This window comes from Peromyscus leucopus, chromosome 9 (assembly GCF_004664715.2).
Source record: "Peromyscus leucopus breed LL Stock chromosome 9, UCI_PerLeu_2.1, whole genome shotgun sequence".
Classification (NCBI taxonomy): domain Eukaryota; kingdom Metazoa; phylum Chordata; class Mammalia; order Rodentia; family Cricetidae; genus Peromyscus; species Peromyscus leucopus.
In genome coordinates this window covers 112,316,440-112,336,863 of record NC_051070.1, presented here as the reverse complement: position 1 = coordinate 112,336,863, position 20,424 = coordinate 112,316,440, and the positions used below count along the sequence as shown (strand labels likewise).

Here is a 20,424-nt window from a genome sequence, read left to right as displayed (position 1 = left end):
AACTTCTGGCTCTCTGAGAATACTGGTGGTCCACACCATCTTGGACTGTTATAGCAACCCACGTCATGTCCTCAACTCTTGGTGACCTTTCCTATTGAAGAGAGACATGCAGCCCTGTCTAGCCTGGCAGCATCCTTCATCCTTCCAGCACTCACTGCAGCAGTATCCACTTGTTGTCTGCTTCTGCAGTCCAAGCTTCAAGGCTAGGCACAAGGGAAGCTCCTAGAGGAGACTGAGAGACGCGCCAGGGCAGAAATATGCTTAGTATGTATAGTGCCCTGGCCTCAATCCCCACCTCTGCTGAAAAGAAAGAAAAGAAAAGAGGAAGAAGGGAGAGAGGGAGGGAGGGACAGGGGGAGGGAAAAAAGACAGACAAACAAGAGTAGGCTGCTACAGAATCCTGTGAGTCAGGAATCAGAATGAAGGAAAGGCCAAGGAGAGAAAGTGCAGGAAGAGGACACAGCGTCCTCAAAGGAGAAAGTTCTCCAGCAAACAATGGCAGCAGTGATGTCAGTAAAGGTCCTTGACTGACACTTGCCCCTCACAGCAATCCCAGGAAAGATCCCTCCCATTTTAGAGGTAAGGCAGTCAAGGCTTAGTTAATCACCTTAGGACAACACAACCAGCAAGTTAGGTGGAGCAACACTTGAATCTGGGCGATCCTACCCTTTGATCTAGACTTTCCGGCTTTCCAGGCTAGCTAATTTCTTCCATCCTTTCCAATGGGCTTCAGGCATTGTTTGTGTTGTTGTGGCCTTGTTAAGTTAGTTCTCCTGTGCTGTTGCTTGCCCCACATCATAAAGGAATACAGGATTTGACCATGACTCCCAGTCTCCCTTATGACAAGCGCCACGTGATTAGAGCAGTGGGCTGGCTTTCCACCAATCCTCTCAAAGAGCAATGGCAGCTAAATGTCCGTAGACAGCCTTCCCGGAGACATCGCCATCATGACCGCAGTGAAGCATCGCCATCAGTGTCCCTGCGTTTGGCAGCTTGGGCGGACTTCCCTTCCTTGTCCTTTGAGAGTGTTGTGTGTCCTTCTATGTCTCCACACAGCCCTCCCCCAGAGTTTCCTTCCAGGGTTTCCTTCTGACCTTGTCTAGAATGTAGGCTGTGACTGTGGGCATCTTGCGAATGCTAGCTCCCTCTGGATCTCTGATTGTACCTTAGGATGCGTCCACCCACCCCCACACACACACCTTAAAAAGAGCATGGACATGTCCAGATGTTGCACACAGCTTCTTTCTTAGGTTCCAGTGTGCCTAGAGAGGAGGACTTCTGGAATGAAGTGAAGGGAGCCCTCTCTGCAGGTGCTGTCAGTGTGTGCTGTGTCTCTCTACCAGGCTTGTTGTCTAGCTCCTGATGGAATCTTCCCTGGTTCTCCTTCTGCACAGACCCAGAACAGGATGAAGCTGATGGCAGACAACTATGACGAGGACCATCACCATTACCACCACCACCACCATCACCACCACCACCGATCTCCTGGGAGGTCACAGCATTCCAACCACAGGCCCTCTCCGGACCAGGTCAGTTTCATTGCCGCTTACCTCAAGGACCCCTCTTATGCTTTGGATATTTTAAGATAAAATAAATAATCCTCAAGAAATAATAAACAGCATAAAGTGATACGTTCTTTGAACTGAAACTAATAGCTTTGGTATTTATTTCCATCACTCAAGGAATCTAAATGTTTTCCTTTCTCCTTCCTCTTTAAGGTTTTGTCTTCTCTTGTTTATGTTATGCATTTTCTTTCCTCCCCTCCTTTCTTCTTTCATAGATATGCAGCCTAGTGCTGGCTCATATCTAATGGCTAGTTACTTTGGAATGTCTCTTTGTAAGTTTTAAAAGAAAGCACTCTGTTCCCAGAGCTTGGAAACCAGAGAAACCTTGAGTTTGCTGAGCACTCTCCTAGAAAATCCCTCAGTGGTACAAGTCAATGGTGAGGTAAAACACCAGAAGGAGCGATCCATTTCGCTGGCCTTCCAGTCAGTGAAGTCAAGGCTTCTTTGCTTTGGTGCCTGTCTTCTCCCATGACTAAGAAAGCAAGTGAAAAGATGAAATAACAAAAACCAAAAAAGAAATGCCTCAGTTTTCAACTGTGTTCACACTCATCCACTACATGAAAATACTATAATGTCCAGCATTAAAACCCCTGAAGGTGACTCATATGCGAATTAAGAAATTAAATACAAATAATCAGGACAATATAGTCAATATTAGTAGTTTTTCTTCCTTCACTATTTCTTTGTTATGTATGATCATAATATAGTTTGTACAATAAATTCTAGTAGATATGGGGCATTAGGAAAAAAGCACAGAATCATCTGTGTAAGCTGGAACATCTCAGATATTGGCAAGAAACACTGTAATTTTCACTGTGTGTAGAGGGGGAGTCAGTGTTTTTTTGGGGAGGTGGCACTTACTCCTTAAACTGTTTTCAGATGCCTCTCCTCTCTTTCCTCACGTCACTGGCATCCCAGGCAAGTTAGTTAAGGTCTAGTCTTTAGAATGTTTTGTCAGGAATAAAACTCCAGGGGGAGCCAGTTATATAGAGCACATACCATTGAGATCCCAACCTTTGTACCCTGAAGAATCTACCCTTAAGACCCTAGCACTGCAGAAGGTTTCCTCATAGGACTTGTAGATTTCCAAAACCACCTGCAGAAAGGCTCTAGCTCATGGACTGCATCCCTCTGAAACATCTCCAGAGTCTGGTGACCTGGACAATGGAAAGATTAATTATATGTCACTTCCTTACTTGTCCTTGTTTTTGTTTGGTTTTTATGTATTCAGTTTTTGCCACTATTCCCGCACGCTCACACCTGCTCATCCCAGCATATCTGAGATCGCCCCCCCTCCACCCCAGCTACTGCCCTTTGGCACACTGCCCTTTGTTCCTTGGCATTCTCCCATGAAAGGTCAGGGTGAGGCTTCATTGGTGGGAGGCCTGCAGACCTCACGTTGCCTGTCCTTCTGAGCTGTGCGTGCCAGAAGGCCACCCTGGATATCCTTCCCCCCCAGACATAGTGAATAGCCAGAGCTGGAAGGGCACCAAGAAGAATTAGAGTGAGTCATACAAGGACCTGCTGATATAACCAGTCATGTGTCCTAACATGCCCTGTTGCAAATGATGGCCAGATCAAATCAGTCTGCTTTGTGTATGGTTATTTCTTACGAAAGCTGGCCTCCTGACTGTAGGCATCGGGCTGGCCGTGGAGTGACTTGCCAGCTTAGTTGGCCCTCATGTGTGTCTACATCACCAAAGGTGTCCACAGAGCATCAGTGATTGTGTCTGGCTGAGACATATCCTTAGGACCCTGGACACATCTTTGTCACTACTGGAATCAGTAAGTGCTCTGAACAACTCTTGGGCACAGAGATGGTAGCTGCATCCTCCTAGGGGAAACCTCCCATGCTCCAGGAGGATGTCTACCTGCCTGGATTTGGGCTGCTAGTAGTTTGCTGTGTCAGCTAATCCCTGGAGCAAATGTCACATGCCAGCCCTATGAAGAGCCTGGAGAGGAGCATGCATGCAGGCCAGATAAAACCCTGTCTTCAAGATGCTTGCTCTCCATTCCTAGAACAACAGTGCCAGGTCCCTTAGTGGCTACTTAATTTTTTCTTGGTCCTGTCACTCATAATAAGATAGATTAAAAAAATTTAAACTCATTAGGGCCGTGGTTTCTGGACTTACAGTTGATGGTGAAAGCGCAATGGCCTTACCTAGGAAGGGACTTTTACAATTTTAAGCTGGAACCATGAAGCTGCCACACTGCACCCTTTCAGTTGTCACAGGAGTGTTAAGCAAGGGCATCTGGTGTGATATTTGGTTGGCCTCAGAGATGAAATTATTAGGCTTCCTGAGCCCCATCCCTGCTAGACCATGGCCTCCAGACTTAGGAAATGGTGCACTCCCCTGCACTGTACCAACAGCCTGGGTGTCAACTTGGGCATTCTTATGGAGCTCAGTTGCAGAGTGTGGCAGTTGTGAAAGCCTACAAAGTTTTCCCCAACTGATTACAATCCCTATGCATGATTGGTAGGCTGTGTGTAGTGATTCCCTGGGGAAGTGAGAGGCCTGTGTCAGAGTGTGGCATCCCGAGAGTCCAGGTAGTGTCCACTGTGTGGAATTAGCTGAGCTGACTTCAAGGAAAGTCATCTCTACCTGTGCATCTTCCATCCCTGGCCTTCTGGTAGTCATCAGGTTCAACCAACCATGGCTTCTAGACAAGTGGCCACAACTGTTGCCATTGTTTCCTGAGGTTTACGAAGAGATCAGAAGACATGAAAATGAGGAACTATGAAAAATCAGTCACTTGGCTACATTTCCAGAGAAACTCAGTTTTCCTCAGGAAACACAGCACTCGCCAGGCACTTGCAGACTTACATTCTTTTTCCATTGCTTTCCTGTCCCTTGGCCCTTCACCGTGATTTTTGATTTCTCCTTGAAAGAAACTGAATCTAAGCATTATAAGTCTAAACTCACGTTCCCCCAAGTAACTTCTAGAACATTAGTCCCATGAGGGAAGTCTTGAGACAAAGATTTGGTGGGCCAAGAATTTTGGGAAAGTACTATACATTTTTTAACTCTATCTCCTAGCATCCTGATGCCATTAGCAGATCAAAGGATCTAAAATGGCATATAATAAAGAAAGCTCTATAATTTTATTTAATCTAGCATTTCCCAGACTTATTTGATCATGGTTTTAATTTTTTTTTTCTAGTAACATCTGTGCTTTGAGAAATTGTGTTCTCAGGCTATTGGGTGAGAAAAGATACTACCTAGTTTAAAACCTGGCTGATCCCGTTTTTTAGCAGTACTTTCATGGGAAGGAGATCTTTGGACACTAACCCTTGTGGTTCACATAGTGGGAAGTGAAAGTGCCCCTTCCATTCATTTCCTGGAGAGTGGGTTGTCTCAACAAGGACCTGGATGATCTGAACTACAGGAGTCACTTATGGTGAAGACTCAGGAAATCAAGGACTCTCGGAGGCCAGTCACCCCAGGATGACTACAGCCATCAGATATGTCCAAGTAGAAAAGGACATCCCAACAATGTAGTAATAATGTAGGAAGCCCCTTTAGTCAAGAAGTAGCTATAAAGTACACTGAAAATATTTCTCATGGTACAGTCAAGAAAAGTCAACGGGACATGCTGGAGACACATTAGTGATTCAGCTTTTATTGAAGTGACCAAGATTGATTTCATAAAACTCAGTGGAAATGCAATCTCTCCTAAATGCCCTCCACACCTCTAGTCATCAGTATCACCTGTTATATCCTTCCCATAGTATCCTCTCTGCCTTAAGGCATATCGGTGGTACCAGGTCTCTGCTGTCTTTTTTGTGGCCATATATAACTTTTACTGTCCCAGGAAAAGGCATATTTTAGTAAGGTCTTTCCATTGTATCCCAGATTTGTACTAACCCCAGCAAGGATAGTCAGGCCAGTTCAGCCTGCCCCTTGAATATCTAGGAATCTCCACATTTCTCCACTGGGTATTGGGCTGGGATGATGGATCTTTAAGGACCCAGACCTCACTGTTTGCTTATTCTGAATGCACCTGTACATGTAAAGGCACTGAATGGTCTGATTCTAGTGTGGAAGTAGGGCCTTGAGGACACAGAACCTGAGCATTTTAGAGCTGGACACCCCAGAGTACACAATGCTTTTTGAAGACCAGGAGAAAAGGCTTCTGTCTTCTCCTGCCCTCCTTCACTGAATGGAAAACCCAAGCACAGGAGATGGAGGGCTAAGTGCATTTCACTACCTATATCATATCCAGATCTTGAGATTTTGAATTTTACTAAACAGAAATCCTACTTCTCTAGAAGGGCTATAGAGTCCAGGAGTATGGAGGCATAATACTTACTAGAATTAGAGAAAAAGTAGAAGGTGATTGACTTCTATGTTGATGTTCTTTGTTGGATATTGTGAAGCACATTTCCTCTGTCTGACTCCCACATGCACATTCAATAAATATTCCTTTAATGATCAGTTTCTGCAATATATATGAAAAAGAAGGTCAGATGGAAGTGTCCCTGTTACACAGGTTAAGAACTGTTATTTGGAGAGATTATTCATGATCTAAAGACCTATAACTGGGCTGGAGAAATGATTAAGTGATTAAAAGCACTTGCCGCTCTTCCAGAGGACCTGAGTTCAATGCTCAGCATTGACTTGAGTGGCTTAGAGATAACTATAACCTATAATTCCATAACCTATAACTACCTATAACTGCATAGCCGCCTATAACCTATAACTCCAACTCCAGAGGATCCTATGCCCTCTTCTGGCAGCTACAGTGATCATTGGTCTGCTCTCTACTGCCACTGGTTACTGTGTATGCTCCCAGCATGCCTTGCCTCTTAGCTGTGGTATTTTTATACAGAGGTTGATGTCCAGGGGACTTAACCTATGGCCCCCTTTAAGAACTGTAGCACTCATTGCCTTAGTCTTGAGGCTTCTGGGCCCTGAATGTGGCCTTGTTTCTCTCCTTCCATTTGCCAAAGATCTCTAGGTTTGCTAAACTCTGGGAGTTAAAGGAGAGTCCCTGCCTTCTTCTCCTACCACCTCAAGTACAGCTCACACCTGAGCCTTGAGTATCTGCTCTAGGTAGAGTACTCAGGTTCCTATAAAGCGTTTCCATGGAAGAGGAACTTGAAGTCAACTGGACAAGTAGGCTGTCACTGAGGTCATGGCTGGAGGCAGAGGACCTGTGCAGACCCCATAGCTTTCTGTCTATCCTTTCTCTTAGGCTTTGTGTGCAGTCACTGAGAATCCCATAGAGCCCAGATCCCCAAAGAGAGGCAGCACTTTCCGTCTGCCTTCTGGTCCCTGTGACTTCTGACAAAGCCATTGGAAAGTTCTTGAGACCCCTCTGCCCTTTGTGAAATATGAGATTGGGGCCTTTTATTGGTGTCCCTGTGCTTTCAATGGTAGATTAGCCAGAGCAGCGCCTTTGAATTCTGACAGAGTTCAGTGTGCTCTGTGGCCCCCAGAAGATGAATTCTATATGTAAAGTTGTTATTCTTAGCTTTTGCTTAGGAAAGGAAAAAAAGAATTTATTTTATGTTTTGAGGTTAAATGGGCGTGGGACAAATGTATACACAGAGTCCTGTGTGTATATATGTATGTATCACTATGTGTCAGATGAACGGAGGACTTTTCCACATATGGAAGAATCTCACACGATCATGTTTAACTAGAAATTTCTCTCCTGTATATGTGTGTGTATAAATGTATTTTCATGTTTACTACATGGAAGAAAAATTAACCACTGTGTATCGAATTTATAAAAATGTAGCTATAGAACAGTAGGGGTGAGAGGGGAAGAGAGAGAAGAGAAAGGAGGGTGAGGGAAGTGGGAGGAAGAGGAAGAGGAGAAGAGAGGTCCCCATCATGTCTACTTCCCCATGAAGTAACCTAATGAGAAAGTTTTATATCTGAGACTCTTAATATCACTATCCATTTGAGCCAGTGTGTCTGAAGTTCGCCTGAGGAAGCCCTTTCCTTTTTATTTGTTTGTTTGTTTTGTGTGTTACGGATTTGATTTCATGGCCCTTATTCTGAAAGAAGCCTCAGCTTTTGGCTTCAAATCCAAGAGCCCATGAAGAGCTCTTCTCTGGGTGCTGGTGTGTATTGGGTGAGATCAGGGTTCAGAGATTACCACAGCCACTCCGGGGCCAGACCTCTCAGAGCCAAGCCTGTGATCGCCTCATGTGTCCATGGAGCTACATCCTGTGAGGCACTGGCTTCTTTCTTGGAGCCTCATCGGTCACAAGTTAGATTGGAATATTTTTTTTTGGAATTTTTCAACAATTAGAATATTGTTTAAAACAGCAGATTTAAAAATATATATTGATGTTCTAAAAAGATAGCAACAATAGCACTTTTGCATGATCTTCACAATGTCTGTGAGAGATCCTCCAAACCGCTAAAACATGTCAAATGGCCTACGCCATTTCTCACCACTGGTAAGGAAAAGAGGAAGTCTGTGTGTTTGCTTGCTTTTATGAGCAGAAGCTCCAGGGCGACGCTGTGGGGCCCCAGGTAAAGAGGAGGATGGGGACAAATGCTACTCTTGGGGAAGGTGTTTCAGTGCCTCTTCCCTCAGCTAGCAGCTGCTGCTCAGCCAGCCATTCTAGGCCCAGGAAAGGAGACAAGTTCGCAGGCACTGGGCTTTGTAGGTTATTGCCAGAGCTCTTTAATCTGGGTGTGATGTTAATTCCTCCTGTGTAAGCACATGAGGCAAGCCCTGATAAACCCTGCCGGGATGGTCTTGGTGTGTGGGAAAAGAGCATAGCTTCTTGGTGTGCTGGGACCCTCAGGATAGAAAAGGGTTTTCCTCAAAAGAGGCTAGCTAGCATCTAGTCACGATTCTACTGTTGCCCTGTTTGGGGTAAAGCAGGGCTCCCCCCAATCCTTTACTGGGTTGTTTTACTTTTACACTGTGTTTGCAGTATTAGGACTTCATTAAGAGATTTGTTGCCCTGTGTCTTTCCAGTTAGCAGGGCTTTTGGGCCCAGCCTGCACTCTGCAGCCTGGTGGAACTCAGGCTTGGCAACATCAGAGGCTGGATTCCCTTTCACCATGCTGCTGCTTTAATCCAGTCACATTTGTCTAACAGGCAGCATGTCAACTCTCTATTGAAAAGGGGTGGCCAACCTTGAAGCGCTGGGAAACAGGGAAATCCATTTTATATTGCTGAATACCCTCTGCCTCTCTTTTTTTTTCCCCCTTGAACTGCTGGACTAAGGATCATGTTTGACTTACACACTCCAGGCGCTTACAGCTCTTCAAAGATAAAGGAACAACAGAGGGAAAGGAGCTGGAGGCATCTTTTAATACACGCTGCACTCACTCACAAAGTCTGATAGTTACTTAATGAAAAAAAAAAAAAAAACATGTTCATGAAATAATGGCACCGTACAACATTCTGATTCAGGTGTCTCTCTACTAATGAGCGGAGGAAACGCCAGAGTACTCCCAACACAGATGATGTGCCCAGTTGGAAGTAGTTTAATTTTCATTCTCTCGTTTAGTTCTCACAGCACCCCATAAAGTGTGGGAACCCATTTTTGTCTGTAAGCAACAGGGAAAAGGCAAAGTCAAAAATCTAGGAGATTTGGTGGCCCACCAGCCAAGAAATAGTCCAGCCAGAGCCATGTTAAAAACACAAATTTTACTGTGTTTAACAAAGCCAAGTGTTAATGACTGATAGATGAAGGAGCAAAAATAAAGCCTGTCTTCACTCCCGCCCCTTTTTATGGCTATCTGGCAGTGGCTTGGCTTTTAGCAGATGTTGACTTTGTGCTCCCAAACAATATTATTGGCCAATGGAGAGCCTTCCAGCAGTTTCCTCTTCAGCCCAGAGAGCTGGATCTATTCGCCAGAGACTGGCTTCTCCAAATTTCTTCCTCTTAAAAGAAATAAGGCTCAAGCTCTTATATGGTACTAAAATTTTGAGTGAGTACTCCAAGATGCCAAGTTAGAAGTCAGGGGTGAAGGCTACCACCAAAGTGTCTATAATGTTTTGAGTGCCTTAGCAAGGGTGTCTCCATGGTATCCTTGCTCTATTTTCCAGTGATCATTCTACCTGGCTCCACGGGCTGTCCAGTCTACCTCTCTCCTGAGAGGTGCTCCAGTATGCCTCTTAAAATGTGGACCGCTCCCGTCATCGCCCAGTCAACCAGGGAAGTTCCAGCCTTCACTAGGAAGGGTGAGAAGAAAGAGCAAAACATTCTGTTTGGAGATGGGGCAGTTATCCTCAAGCCTTGGCAGCCCTGGGAGCCAGGCAGCATTCTCTCTCAGAAGGCTCATCTTAAAAAGCCAGAACAAAGCTGGCATTGGTACTCATTTATAAATATCTCTTTGGCTCCTGTGTCTGAGGACTTGTCAGGCAGTCTGAAGGAAGAAAAGGCACTGTCCTTCCCCAAGAGATGTGGAGACTTTTGCTGAAGCATTGCTGATCCTTCCATGTGAACAAGTCCCATGGCCTGTGAGGACCCTTTTCTTCCTAGGTCGTAGCATCATCCACCCACTGGGATCATCACCATGTGAGGAGGGGTCAGTGCAGAGTCCTGAGTACTTCAGAGCTGAGCTAAGCAGAGTCAACACAGAACACCAAGGGAGATCCAAATGTGCTTTCTGGGGTTCAGCTCAGGCAGAGTCAGAAAGGTACACATTTCCACTTGGCCAGTCTGGAATTTCACCTTGGCTCCACAGCACCCTGCCAGATGTTCTTTGGTGCCTTTGCTCAACTTCCTCTCTGCCCACCTTCCCATAGCTATACAAACTCTACCTGACATCTGTGTCTGGGGGCTGCAGTGAAACGTAGTGGAGAAATTCAGATGGCTGTGAGGGTTTTCTCTGACCTAAAGGAGTCACTGACACTTGCGGACAGCTTTGAAACTGCTCAGAAATGAGCAAGCATTTATACTTAAAACAGCCAAGAACGTGTATGAACCTGGCTGAGGCTTTCTTATTCTTTGGGGAACATGCCTGCCAATGGCTCCTGAAGGTGGAGGCAAATACAGGTCAAACAGGAGGTCACAACCATGACTGACTCCATCACCTGGGTAGAGACCTGATTCATGGACCAAGCATCCATGTAAGCTGTGAATAAGCAGTCTTTAGAGGGAAGATGCGGACTTGAATGTGGGAGAACATGTCCAGGCTCCCTGGCTTCCTCCAAGCCTGCTTCCCTTCACACATTCTGCAGCCAGAAGTGTCAAGAGGACATGACTTCTTGGAACCTGGACTCAGGACATGTCATGAACCCCACACTATAGCCCTGCTTTCGTGACTTGACATTTCAGAGAAGCCATGATCAAAAGTAGGGGTAAGGGAAGGTCTAGAGCCAGTTCAGACTGACCCCATCCCACCCAGTAAGGACTCCTGACCACAGTGAGGCTCGCTTCCTTGCAGATAGTGGTAGGTTCCCACAAAAGCCTTTGAAAGTGGCTCTTCCTTGGTTTCTCCCTCTTTTCTAGGTAAGATAGGTATGACAATAAGGTCTTCATTAAGAACTTAGTCCTCTAGTTTTAAGGTGAAAATCAATCTAATACTCTAAAAGGACTACAGATGTTTTAGAAAACAGTGATGGGCTTGGGTTTGCCTACCTGCTATACCTAACACTTCAAAATAGAGACCCATTAAAGGCTTACCCTGGGTCGTTTATCATGCCAGGCTATCAGGTTCCTGTTCAGAGCTTCCTTGATGGGCTAATAAATGCTGCCCCCCCCAACACACCCCACATAACAAGAAGCCTTTTGATTTGTCAACAATGACTCAGTTCCTTTGCTTCTAGATCTTGTCATCAACAAACTCACAGTGAGCAGCCCATCTAGGGAGGAATTTGTTTTATCTCGGTATTTAGAGAATCCCATTAGAGCCTAGCATCTGGACTGTAGGATTTCCATCAAGGCCTCTTGTCCATCCCATCATCCTTGGCGCCGTAGATGCATCCTGGGGTTGTTTGACAGTTAAGCTTCCCCTAACCTCAGAACTGGCTGTTTTGTGGTCTCCTTTCTCTGGGCTTCAATCCACAGAGCACGTTCCCAGCTTCAGATGCTGTAGACAAAAGCGAACAGATGATGGATGGACTAGAGCAGCCTCTTCCCATCCAGATACTTTGGCAACTTCCGGCAGAGCAATTGCTTACAAAGGACACACCAGGGATCAAACACCAGTCAAACTCCAGAAAAGCCACTGGAAACAGAAACATCAGAGGAGAACACAGGCTCTGTTGCATTTGAAAACTCCAAGCGCCTCCAAGTGATGGGGCAGCACGTTAGGGATCAAGTGTCCGTATCTGTTTTGTTGTTGTTTGTTTTCGTTTTCTATGATTTACACTTCTGTGGGGTAAGGTTGCTGAAGAGCGTAGTACCTGCAAGCAGGGAGCCGTCAGACAGTTGGGAACGTTTGGGAGACATGGAGCTGGCTGCCTCTCCATGAGCTCCTCACCATTGCTTTTCATTTCTCAACTGGACACTCACGTTGACCCAAAGGACCTGGCGATGAGGGGCAGTTCAGGTTTATGCTTTGAAGACAAGAAAGACCAGAAATGGCCACCATTCCCTTTCTATTTTCTTCTAAAATCTTATTAAACTTTGAAAATGAAGAACTTTTTAAAATGCGTAATATTCTCAGTTCGTGAGAGGAGTTTACCCACATCTCTGCCGTGTTAAATGTGAGCTGAGTTTATATTGGGCTGTCATATTTCTTTACTTTATCCTCTAGCATTCAAGACGTCGATCTCAACATCTGGTTTTTAATAACCCTCGACATCTGGGAGCTCCTTTTTATTCCTATGGTGGACGAGGAACAGTAGTGATATTGGCAGTGTATATTTTCAAGCTACAACTCCTGTCTGTTTCAATCATAATTAATTACCACTCTTTAATATATTTAATTTGCTAAAAGTGATTTGCATTAGACCGCACTTCACTGTTAGGAAAGTAGTGGCAGATTTTGGTGGCATTGGCTTTTCTTTCTTCTTTTTTCGAAACTGAAACCCTATACGAATGGACTTGGAACAAACTCCATGTAAATGCGCTGTTGGGTTTTAAATGCGAAATGAAATAAATTGTTCTGCAAGCAAAGTTATTTGACAGCCATTTAGGACGCGGTCAGCAGGGGCTGTGAGCTGCATTTCACAGAAAACCTCCAGTTTCATTTTGTAAATGGCACATTGTAGCATCTTCCTGTGCCTGGAGTTTTCCTACAGAAATAACTTTGGGGGTCAAGAACCTGATGATGAAAGTCAGGGCCTTCATTCAGAGAGCATGTTTACTCACATACCCACTGAAATTCTGCATTGAGTTTCATAGGTTGCTAGGTCCCCAAAGCTTACTCAGTACTGCCCTGGGGTGCCCTGCTGTAAACTTGTTTTCTTTATTAACATGAAAAAGGAACATCAAATTTGCTTTTCTACAGAGATAGCCAGGAAGTTCAGGGAGTGTGGCAATACACTTTGCTCAGTCCTGTGGGGATGAAGAAGTGTGTGGCCCCAACATGAGCTAGTAAATAAATATCCTCTTCCAGATTGATCACAGGACTTGCTTTCTGCCAGAATATTCCTACATAAACTATCAAGCGAAGATTCATTCTGACTTACCCAGTTCAAGCTCTCTTGATTGAAAGTCCCATGAGGAGTTCTGAAGTTTTGTGGACCATTGATTCTTTTGGCAATCTGAAGTCTCTGGATCTTTTCTCAAAATAATATTTTAAATTCATGAGAGAAACAAAGGCAAAAAAACTATATTTGGGAATCAGTTCAAAGAGTATATACATCTGATTCCTCAAGTAGATAAAAATTACCTTGGCTTACTGAAGTATATGAAGCCACATATTGAATTGTGTGAAATTCTCGTTTTGGCAAGTCTGGGGTAGGGGCATTTCCATATGATTCAACCTACTACTGCGTCCAACACCTGCAATAGTCCAGATCCAAGTCTGAGGAAATGTTCCAAGTTACTATCCCCCTTACATCCAGTTTTGTTTTTATTTTATTTTATTTTATTTTATTTTTTTTATTTTTTTTAAACAAACAAGTCCTGCAGACTCTGTTGTCCTTGGTGAGTTGTTAAGAGCACCCTGCCCTCAGATGATATGCAGGACCAGCTTGTGGACCACTCTGTTTTACATGTTTGTTTAGACACACCCTGTGACAGAGAGAGTTGTTTACAGCTGAGACTTTGCCATAGAGCATGTACTTACCATCTTCAAGAATTTGAGCTCCTGCTTATTGGCCACTTCTCTCCGAGAAGAAATTATCCAGAGTCATTTTGGAAACATTTTCAACCAGAATTCAAACCAAATTAGTTCAACATCTTTTTTGCAAGCATTCTGCCAAATTGCAAATTTACACTCTTCCTTGATTATAAATGTAAAACTAATTGTTCCACATAGGTACACCTTTCTGTATGCTAACTTCCAAATAGAAGGAGCCAAATCAGACTGCAGTGTGTCTGAGACTTCCTAAAATAACTAATGGGAGTTATCCTGTGCAAAAGACTTTATTCCACCTAAGTAGAAAGTTTTTAAAATTGTTCTTCATTCTTACTGCAGGGTGTCTAAGACTTCATAAAATAGCTAATGGGAGTTATCCCATGCTAAAGAGTTTATTCCACCTAAGTAGAAAGTTTTTTTAATTATTCCTCATCTTTTATTGATACTTTAAGCTTAAGAGAAATTAAGGGTATTTGATTACTATAATTACTTCTCTGCTTACTTTAAAGGTTTAATCCACTCTTTAAGCATATGAAATTCAAATTGCATGCTTTCCAAAAAAATAATCATCTACTAATGTAGACTAATTTTAATCTCCTAATCCAATCTTGACAGAGTCCCAGCTTGAGTGGGTGGAATGTTTTTGTGTGGGGTTGCCATAGATACAAAACTTGGTTATGCTTTTGACAAACCGGTGATGTGGAACTTAAGTTACAATGGATTTGTTTGCCTTGCTCTTTAAGATGAAACAGAAAGTTCAGAATCGTGTGCCTTTCCGTGCATGTTGGTGTGACTAACCTTCTCTTCTTTCATTCTGGCGCCCCTCCTCTCTGTACACCTTCTCACCTCGGGCCGGCCGCAGGATGACGAGGAGGGCATATGGGCATAGCCGGGCCTGTAAACCAAAGTTCCAGTTTTGTTTTGAGGGGTGAGAAACCATCTTTTCTATCATTTTTCTTAAAAAAAAAAAATGATTGCATTCTAGTGTTGTATTGTGTGCGTGCTCAATTGTGCTCGCTGATGTTTGTGATTGTGTCCTGTGTTTGCTACTGTGTGCCATGAGCGCAGAATGGCTGCGTGCTCTGACCATTCCCAAGAACCCCAGTCCATCCCCCCTTGCTTTCCTACCCCCACCCCACCCCCACCACATTGTTGCTCTGCCTTGTTGGGGCTGGGTTTAGCACAATCCAAATGTTTCTATGTCATTTTGGATGTACACTAACTATGACCTTAGGATTCTTTATACACTCTTTTAAGGTATAATTGTAGATGCAAAACTTGTCACAATTCTCCAGTCGTGGTTTACAGCTGGCTGCTTGCTTTACCAGATATACCAGTGTGGTATGACTCTCATGTTCTTTGGGTCATGTCAAACGTTTGGCAAGGAATAAGGACAATAAAGGTATATGAAGCTGAAATTGTCATCTCTAAGAAGCCTGTTAAATGGATTGTACTGTGCCTTCTGTGGCAGTACTGAAGAACACATGAGGATCCAGGCATAATAATGGTGAATGGATAATCGTAACTCTTCCAGTGAATTAGAATGGATGTGTTGCCATAGGGGGCCTTAGTGGTATTTTATCTGTGGCTTTGATTAAAACTTGCACTTCTAAGAGAATTTACATTATTAATTATGTGCATTGTATTTTATAATGGGGTTTTGCTTTTTTAAAACCTGATCTTAGCAGTGAAGAATTCTCCCTTTGTTTGTTTTGTTTTCTGTACTGTAATTGAGTAGGAGGTGCGTATAAACACCACACAGTTAGAAATGGAACACTGAACTCTAGCTGCTGGGAATTGTTCTTCTCCAATATACCATGAACGTTTACCACCAACTCCCTGGAGCTGAATGTTCATATGGTGACTTGGATATGCCATTGAATTTGATGACACTACACATGACATTTTGTTCAGAACAAGGAATGTGGTAGATTTTGTGCTGGGGTAATTATTCTGGTCAGAAAGTATTACATATGCAGGTAGGTCTTTGTTCTGGGATAAACATGAAATAGCACAATGCTGGGAAATCAACATTGAGACAACTCTTAGGATAATTGGTTGTATGCATTTTCTCAAATCCTGCCTTCCTAAAGCATGGCAGTGCATGCAGTCCATGACATTTTAGCCCCAAACTGGTATGTTTCACCCTTGGGTGTTGGTTTCACTACTGCCTTCCACTTCTCTGTTGAACCTGCTCTAAGTCCCACGAGTGTGCCAGTTGGCTTGGGTGGTGGCAGAAAATGTCCAGGAACAAATTTTCAGGTAGAACATCTGTGGGCATAGTAAATATGTAATGTTCCATGCCAGCCTGCTGTTGATGGTTCTCATCTCTTCTTCCTGAGTGACTGAAAAGGCAGTACTGGCAGGAACATTCTAGATGCTGAGGCATCAGGAAGAAAGCTTGTCAGTGTGAGAAGGTGGTAGCACCAGGACATCCCTCACAGCAGGAGTCAGAAACCTAACAGCCTATCCAGGGAAGACATGAAGAGAGCCATTGTACTGACTGACAGCCAGCCAGTAAAAGGTGTACTTACTGAGAGCAATGTTAAATGAGGAGGGTTTTTAACATTGAAAAGCACACGTGGAGCATTTACCACCAAACATGCCAGGGATGTGTAGGCAAAAGAAGGCTCCACAGGTTTGGAGACGGTCTTAAGAAGGGGACTCTTCTGTGAGGCACACCTTTTGAAATAAGCAAAAGCTAGGGCACTAGGCTCTACTTGTGTCCCTTCCTGAAGAATGACTGTTCCTTCACAGGATTCAGGACATCTGCCCTGCTGTCTCCTGTGTCCATCTCAGAATAGAACCAGCTCTGTCTAAGATCCATAGCAAATCTAGCTTTGCTCAAAGCAGTGTGGAGAATAGTGTGAAGTCCCTGTCCCTGTATTGCTCTCTTGAGTACCCAAACACTGTGCATCCCAGAAAACAACTGTCTTCAGAACATTAGTGAATGCATCATTCTACTTAATATGTTCTGAAAAATTTTATAGACTCCTGGGGGAAAGTGCTATCTTTCTTTAGGACTCCTTTAAACACGTGTGCTCAGACACCCTCGGGCTTTTTAAAGTTGGTTCTTTAAGAGTTGAAATAATGAGATACTGGGGGGACCTTCTGTGTTTGAACAACCATCACGTGTTTCTGGTTGTATTACAATCTCTGTGGCCTAAAGAGACATTAAATTTATAACTAAAGATGGATAATAATGGTGCATTAAAAAACGAACTGTTTCGAATGTTTTGATTTATAGTCCTTATAAAAGAAACATTACAACATGCTCTTTGCGTAGGCATCAGTTATACGCTCATAACAGCATCAGAGGGCTTCACTTGAAACCAGAGTCCTGGTGCTGAAATGAATCATAATTTAGGCCAAGTTGTTCTAAAATTTATAACAAATTGCAATTAGCATAGCAGCCCATCAGCTCCTCCCTCTCTCGCCACTTGTGAATGGGAGGCCCAGGCCTGATTTATTTGTCTCCCTGTGATCATCCAAGAGTGGTGTTTTATGGGAGCAAAGTGGACGGGGAAGTTTGCTTTTCTAAGGAGCTTCAATGGTCCCTAGAATTAACCTTGCTCCACCTTTAATCCTCGTGGTCAGGCCCAGCTCTATCTGGGGGTGGCCTATACAGTCCAAGGGCCTTGTGCTTTGAAGGGCTGGGCCCGCTCTTGGTTTAAAGGTCTTTTGTCTCCACTGTGAAACACGTAAGTTTTTCCGACAAGGGGATCCTACATTTTCCTTTTGCAATGGGTCCCCAGTGGACTTCATAGTCAGGGCACCCTCTGGCTGGCTGTTGCTCTGTGCCCCTCGCAATTGGTTCAGCACCCCATTTTCCTTTTGCTTAGCATCTGCTGGGGGATGCATTTCCAGCAAGTTGTCCTTGTGAGCATCCCTGTTGTGTGGGTTTGCAACCACAGTCCCTGGACTGTCCCCCTCAACACATGCACTTTCGAGTGTGAAAGTGTGTGCAAGGAGCCATAACAATATCATCTCCTGTGCTTCCCCAAAGCAGAAAGAGCAGCTCTTCAGTCCCCTATTGCTTTCCTTCGTCTTCATTGAACGAAGGTGCTTTTGTAGGGTCTCAAGTAGTACTTTTGTCTGTGAACACTCAAAGATGTGGGACAGTAGGAGACCAAGTCAGGATATCTTGAGACCGAGTGCTACATTTGTTTTGACACTGAGTTGTTTGAGCTCTTGTTATTAGTTCTTAAAATTGAGCAGGCATAGAACATCGGTTTTTATTCCTTAAATCACCAGAAAGGAATGCCTTTCTCTATTGAGAGCATATGTAAATTTATGACCTGATTGATTAAAAATATAGATGTAACTTTAGCAAGTTCTGGTGTGGGGTCATGATGCTAGTAGATATATCTTGATACAAATGAAGAGTTAGAGCTGTGTGGCATGGTCAACAGATACAGCATTTAAACACAGACAGGTTTTATACCCAGAAGCAGTGGTGGAAATGCCAGTGTAACTCCGAGCACATCAACCCCAGGAAAGATGGAAGGGTAGGGAAGGATGTCCCACTCGAAGTGTGGAGTTTATGTAGTCCTCACTTCTCTCTGCATATAGCATAGCATACCTGTGCTTGTCCTGGAGCTGCAGGAATGGAATGGCTGGAAGTCTCTTGCTCCTTCTCTTCCTCTGGGATTTTCTTTCCTGCCTCTTCTACTGAAATATTCGCTAGTGCTTCTGTATAGCTTAGGACTCCTATGGATATTGGGCTGATGTAGCTCTACCTTGTACTGTTGGATATTAAGACATTCATTCATTCATTCAGTTTTATTTACTTATCAAATGGGGAAGTTCTTGGTTACCTGCAAGAACAATGATGAATAAAGTAAATGTGGTACTCCCCTATGAATCTTACTAATGTAATAAATTAAAATAGAACATAAATGATTAAACACATTAGTAGTCATCTTACAAAGTTTGATAATTGCTTGGGCAGAAGCCAGGAAGGCACTAACTGGAAGAGGAACTCATTGCTCTGTGAGTTTCCTGTAAGGAAGTGCATTTTCAGCCAAGTCTTGAAAGAGTCAAGGTATACCATGTGTAAGTACGTGCTTAGGACATAGTTACAGGCAGGTGCACAGAGAGCTGCAGGCAGGAAAACCTTCATGGAAACCACAGCTTCTGAGTAGAGTGTAAAACAGAGAGGTGAGTGTGGGGAGGGAGGAAAAGGCCAGACATGGCTTTCAAGGCCAAATAAAAAGCTCAGACGTTAGCCTAAGAAAAATGAATAGACATTGGAAGATTAGTAATTCAGTTTTTGTTGTAGATGGAGAACAGCCTTGGATGCTATGACGAGGCTAAATTTTCATGGCAGGAAAGCAGAGGTAGTGGCAGTTCCATCATCTGAGAGAATCAATGGTGCTGGCCCAGGGTAGCAACAGTGCAGATAGAGATAAGTGTGTAAACTGGAGAAAAGACTAGGAAGTGGAGCCAGGAGGACCGGATGGGGAGGTCAGATAAAGGATGAAATTGAGAATGCCCCTGTGGGTGTCAGAGTCACATAGGCTTTTAGAAGGCGGAGGGCTGAATAGAGATCCAGGACTCTTTCCTCCAGATGTCCCACTGCCTTGGCCAAGGCACAGGTGGGCTTCAGACTGTGCTCTTTTGCATTTGCCTGGGTAAGAGCATGGGAATCTTTGGCCTCTGGTTGCAATGATATGAAAGCTGAGTTTAAAGTATGGTTGATATCCAAGTTTAAGACTAGGGCTTCTCCAACTCTCCAGAGACAGAGAGAACTTGATTACCAAAGGCTGCAAAGCAACAATGCTTTGTGGCACAGGCTGGCAATCTAAGCTACTTGGGATGCTGAGGCAGGAGGATCACTAGTTCAACATTATCCTGGGCAACTTAGGGAAACCTCTATTCAAAATAAAAAAATACAAGTAAGGACTAGAGTTATAGCTCAGTGATAATGTTCATGCTGTTATGCACAAAAGACCCTCTTCTCTTTCCCAGTACCACACAAAATAACAATAAATAACAGGAGTTGTGTGTGGAGAGGGTGTTCTGTAGAAAAACAGAACTGTCGAGGTTGTAGGAGGTCGACAAGTCCCCAGAGGGAGAACAATGCCAATATCTCTTGCAGCTCCTCCTGAGATCACCAGGTTTCCGACAGTCCAGCATAACTCATGGGATCTGGCTCTCTCTTGGATTTAAGAGTTATTGATATTGCCCTGCAGAAGAAGATTTCACCTCTCTTTTCAGGACCCAGAATGAGAAATAACCAGAAGCAATTTTGAGATGTTACAGAAGAGTCATGATGACTGACGTCTCCGCTTCTAGTTACAAAATCAATTCCTGAGCAGAGTGAAATAGTTTTAGGCTTCATTTCTCCCTCCATTGCTACTATCTCTCTTTTAATTCGTCCTCTGGAAGCCACTTTTATCTTCTATTAGAGTAGAATAGGAAAGTTACCATTCAGAACTAGAACTTGAACATCCTATCCCTGGTCTTTGTAGTCCATGTTTTATTGAGTAAAATTTTTCATTTCAGTAATGGAGACAGGTAGGAAAAAAGTGTAGTTGCTACTCTGAAAGGATTTAGGATTGTTCACAGCCTTTAAATTTGTGTCATGAACCCTGCAGAGCCTACAGATCTACTACTGTGTTTACCAGATGTCCATGTGGGTGTGGGCATATTCCTCCAAAAGAACATCTGTGATCCCCAGTAGA

The 20,424-nt window shown here is 43.8% G+C and overlaps 1 protein-coding gene across 25 annotated transcripts in view; it reads left to right on the top strand.

Moving 5' to 3' along the window:
• Erc2 (ELKS/RAB6-interacting/CAST family member 2) overlaps positions 1–20,424 on the top strand; it is an 893,602-nt gene that overhangs the window by 717,510 nt on the left and 155,668 nt on the right. For 18 of the 25 annotated variants that reach the window (XM_028882471.1, XM_028882459.2, XM_028882462.2 and 15 more), the window contains one exon: positions 1,395–1,529. In XM_028882471.1, the coding sequence (XP_028738304.1) occupies positions 1,395–1,529 (135 nt within the window). Of the gene's footprint in view, positions 1–1,394; positions 1,530–4,818; positions 5,159–14,600; positions 14,667–20,424 lie in introns of those variants that run through there. The other 7 variants (XR_003735931.2, XR_003735930.2, XM_028882478.1 and 4 more) reach the window with 3 other exon arrangements.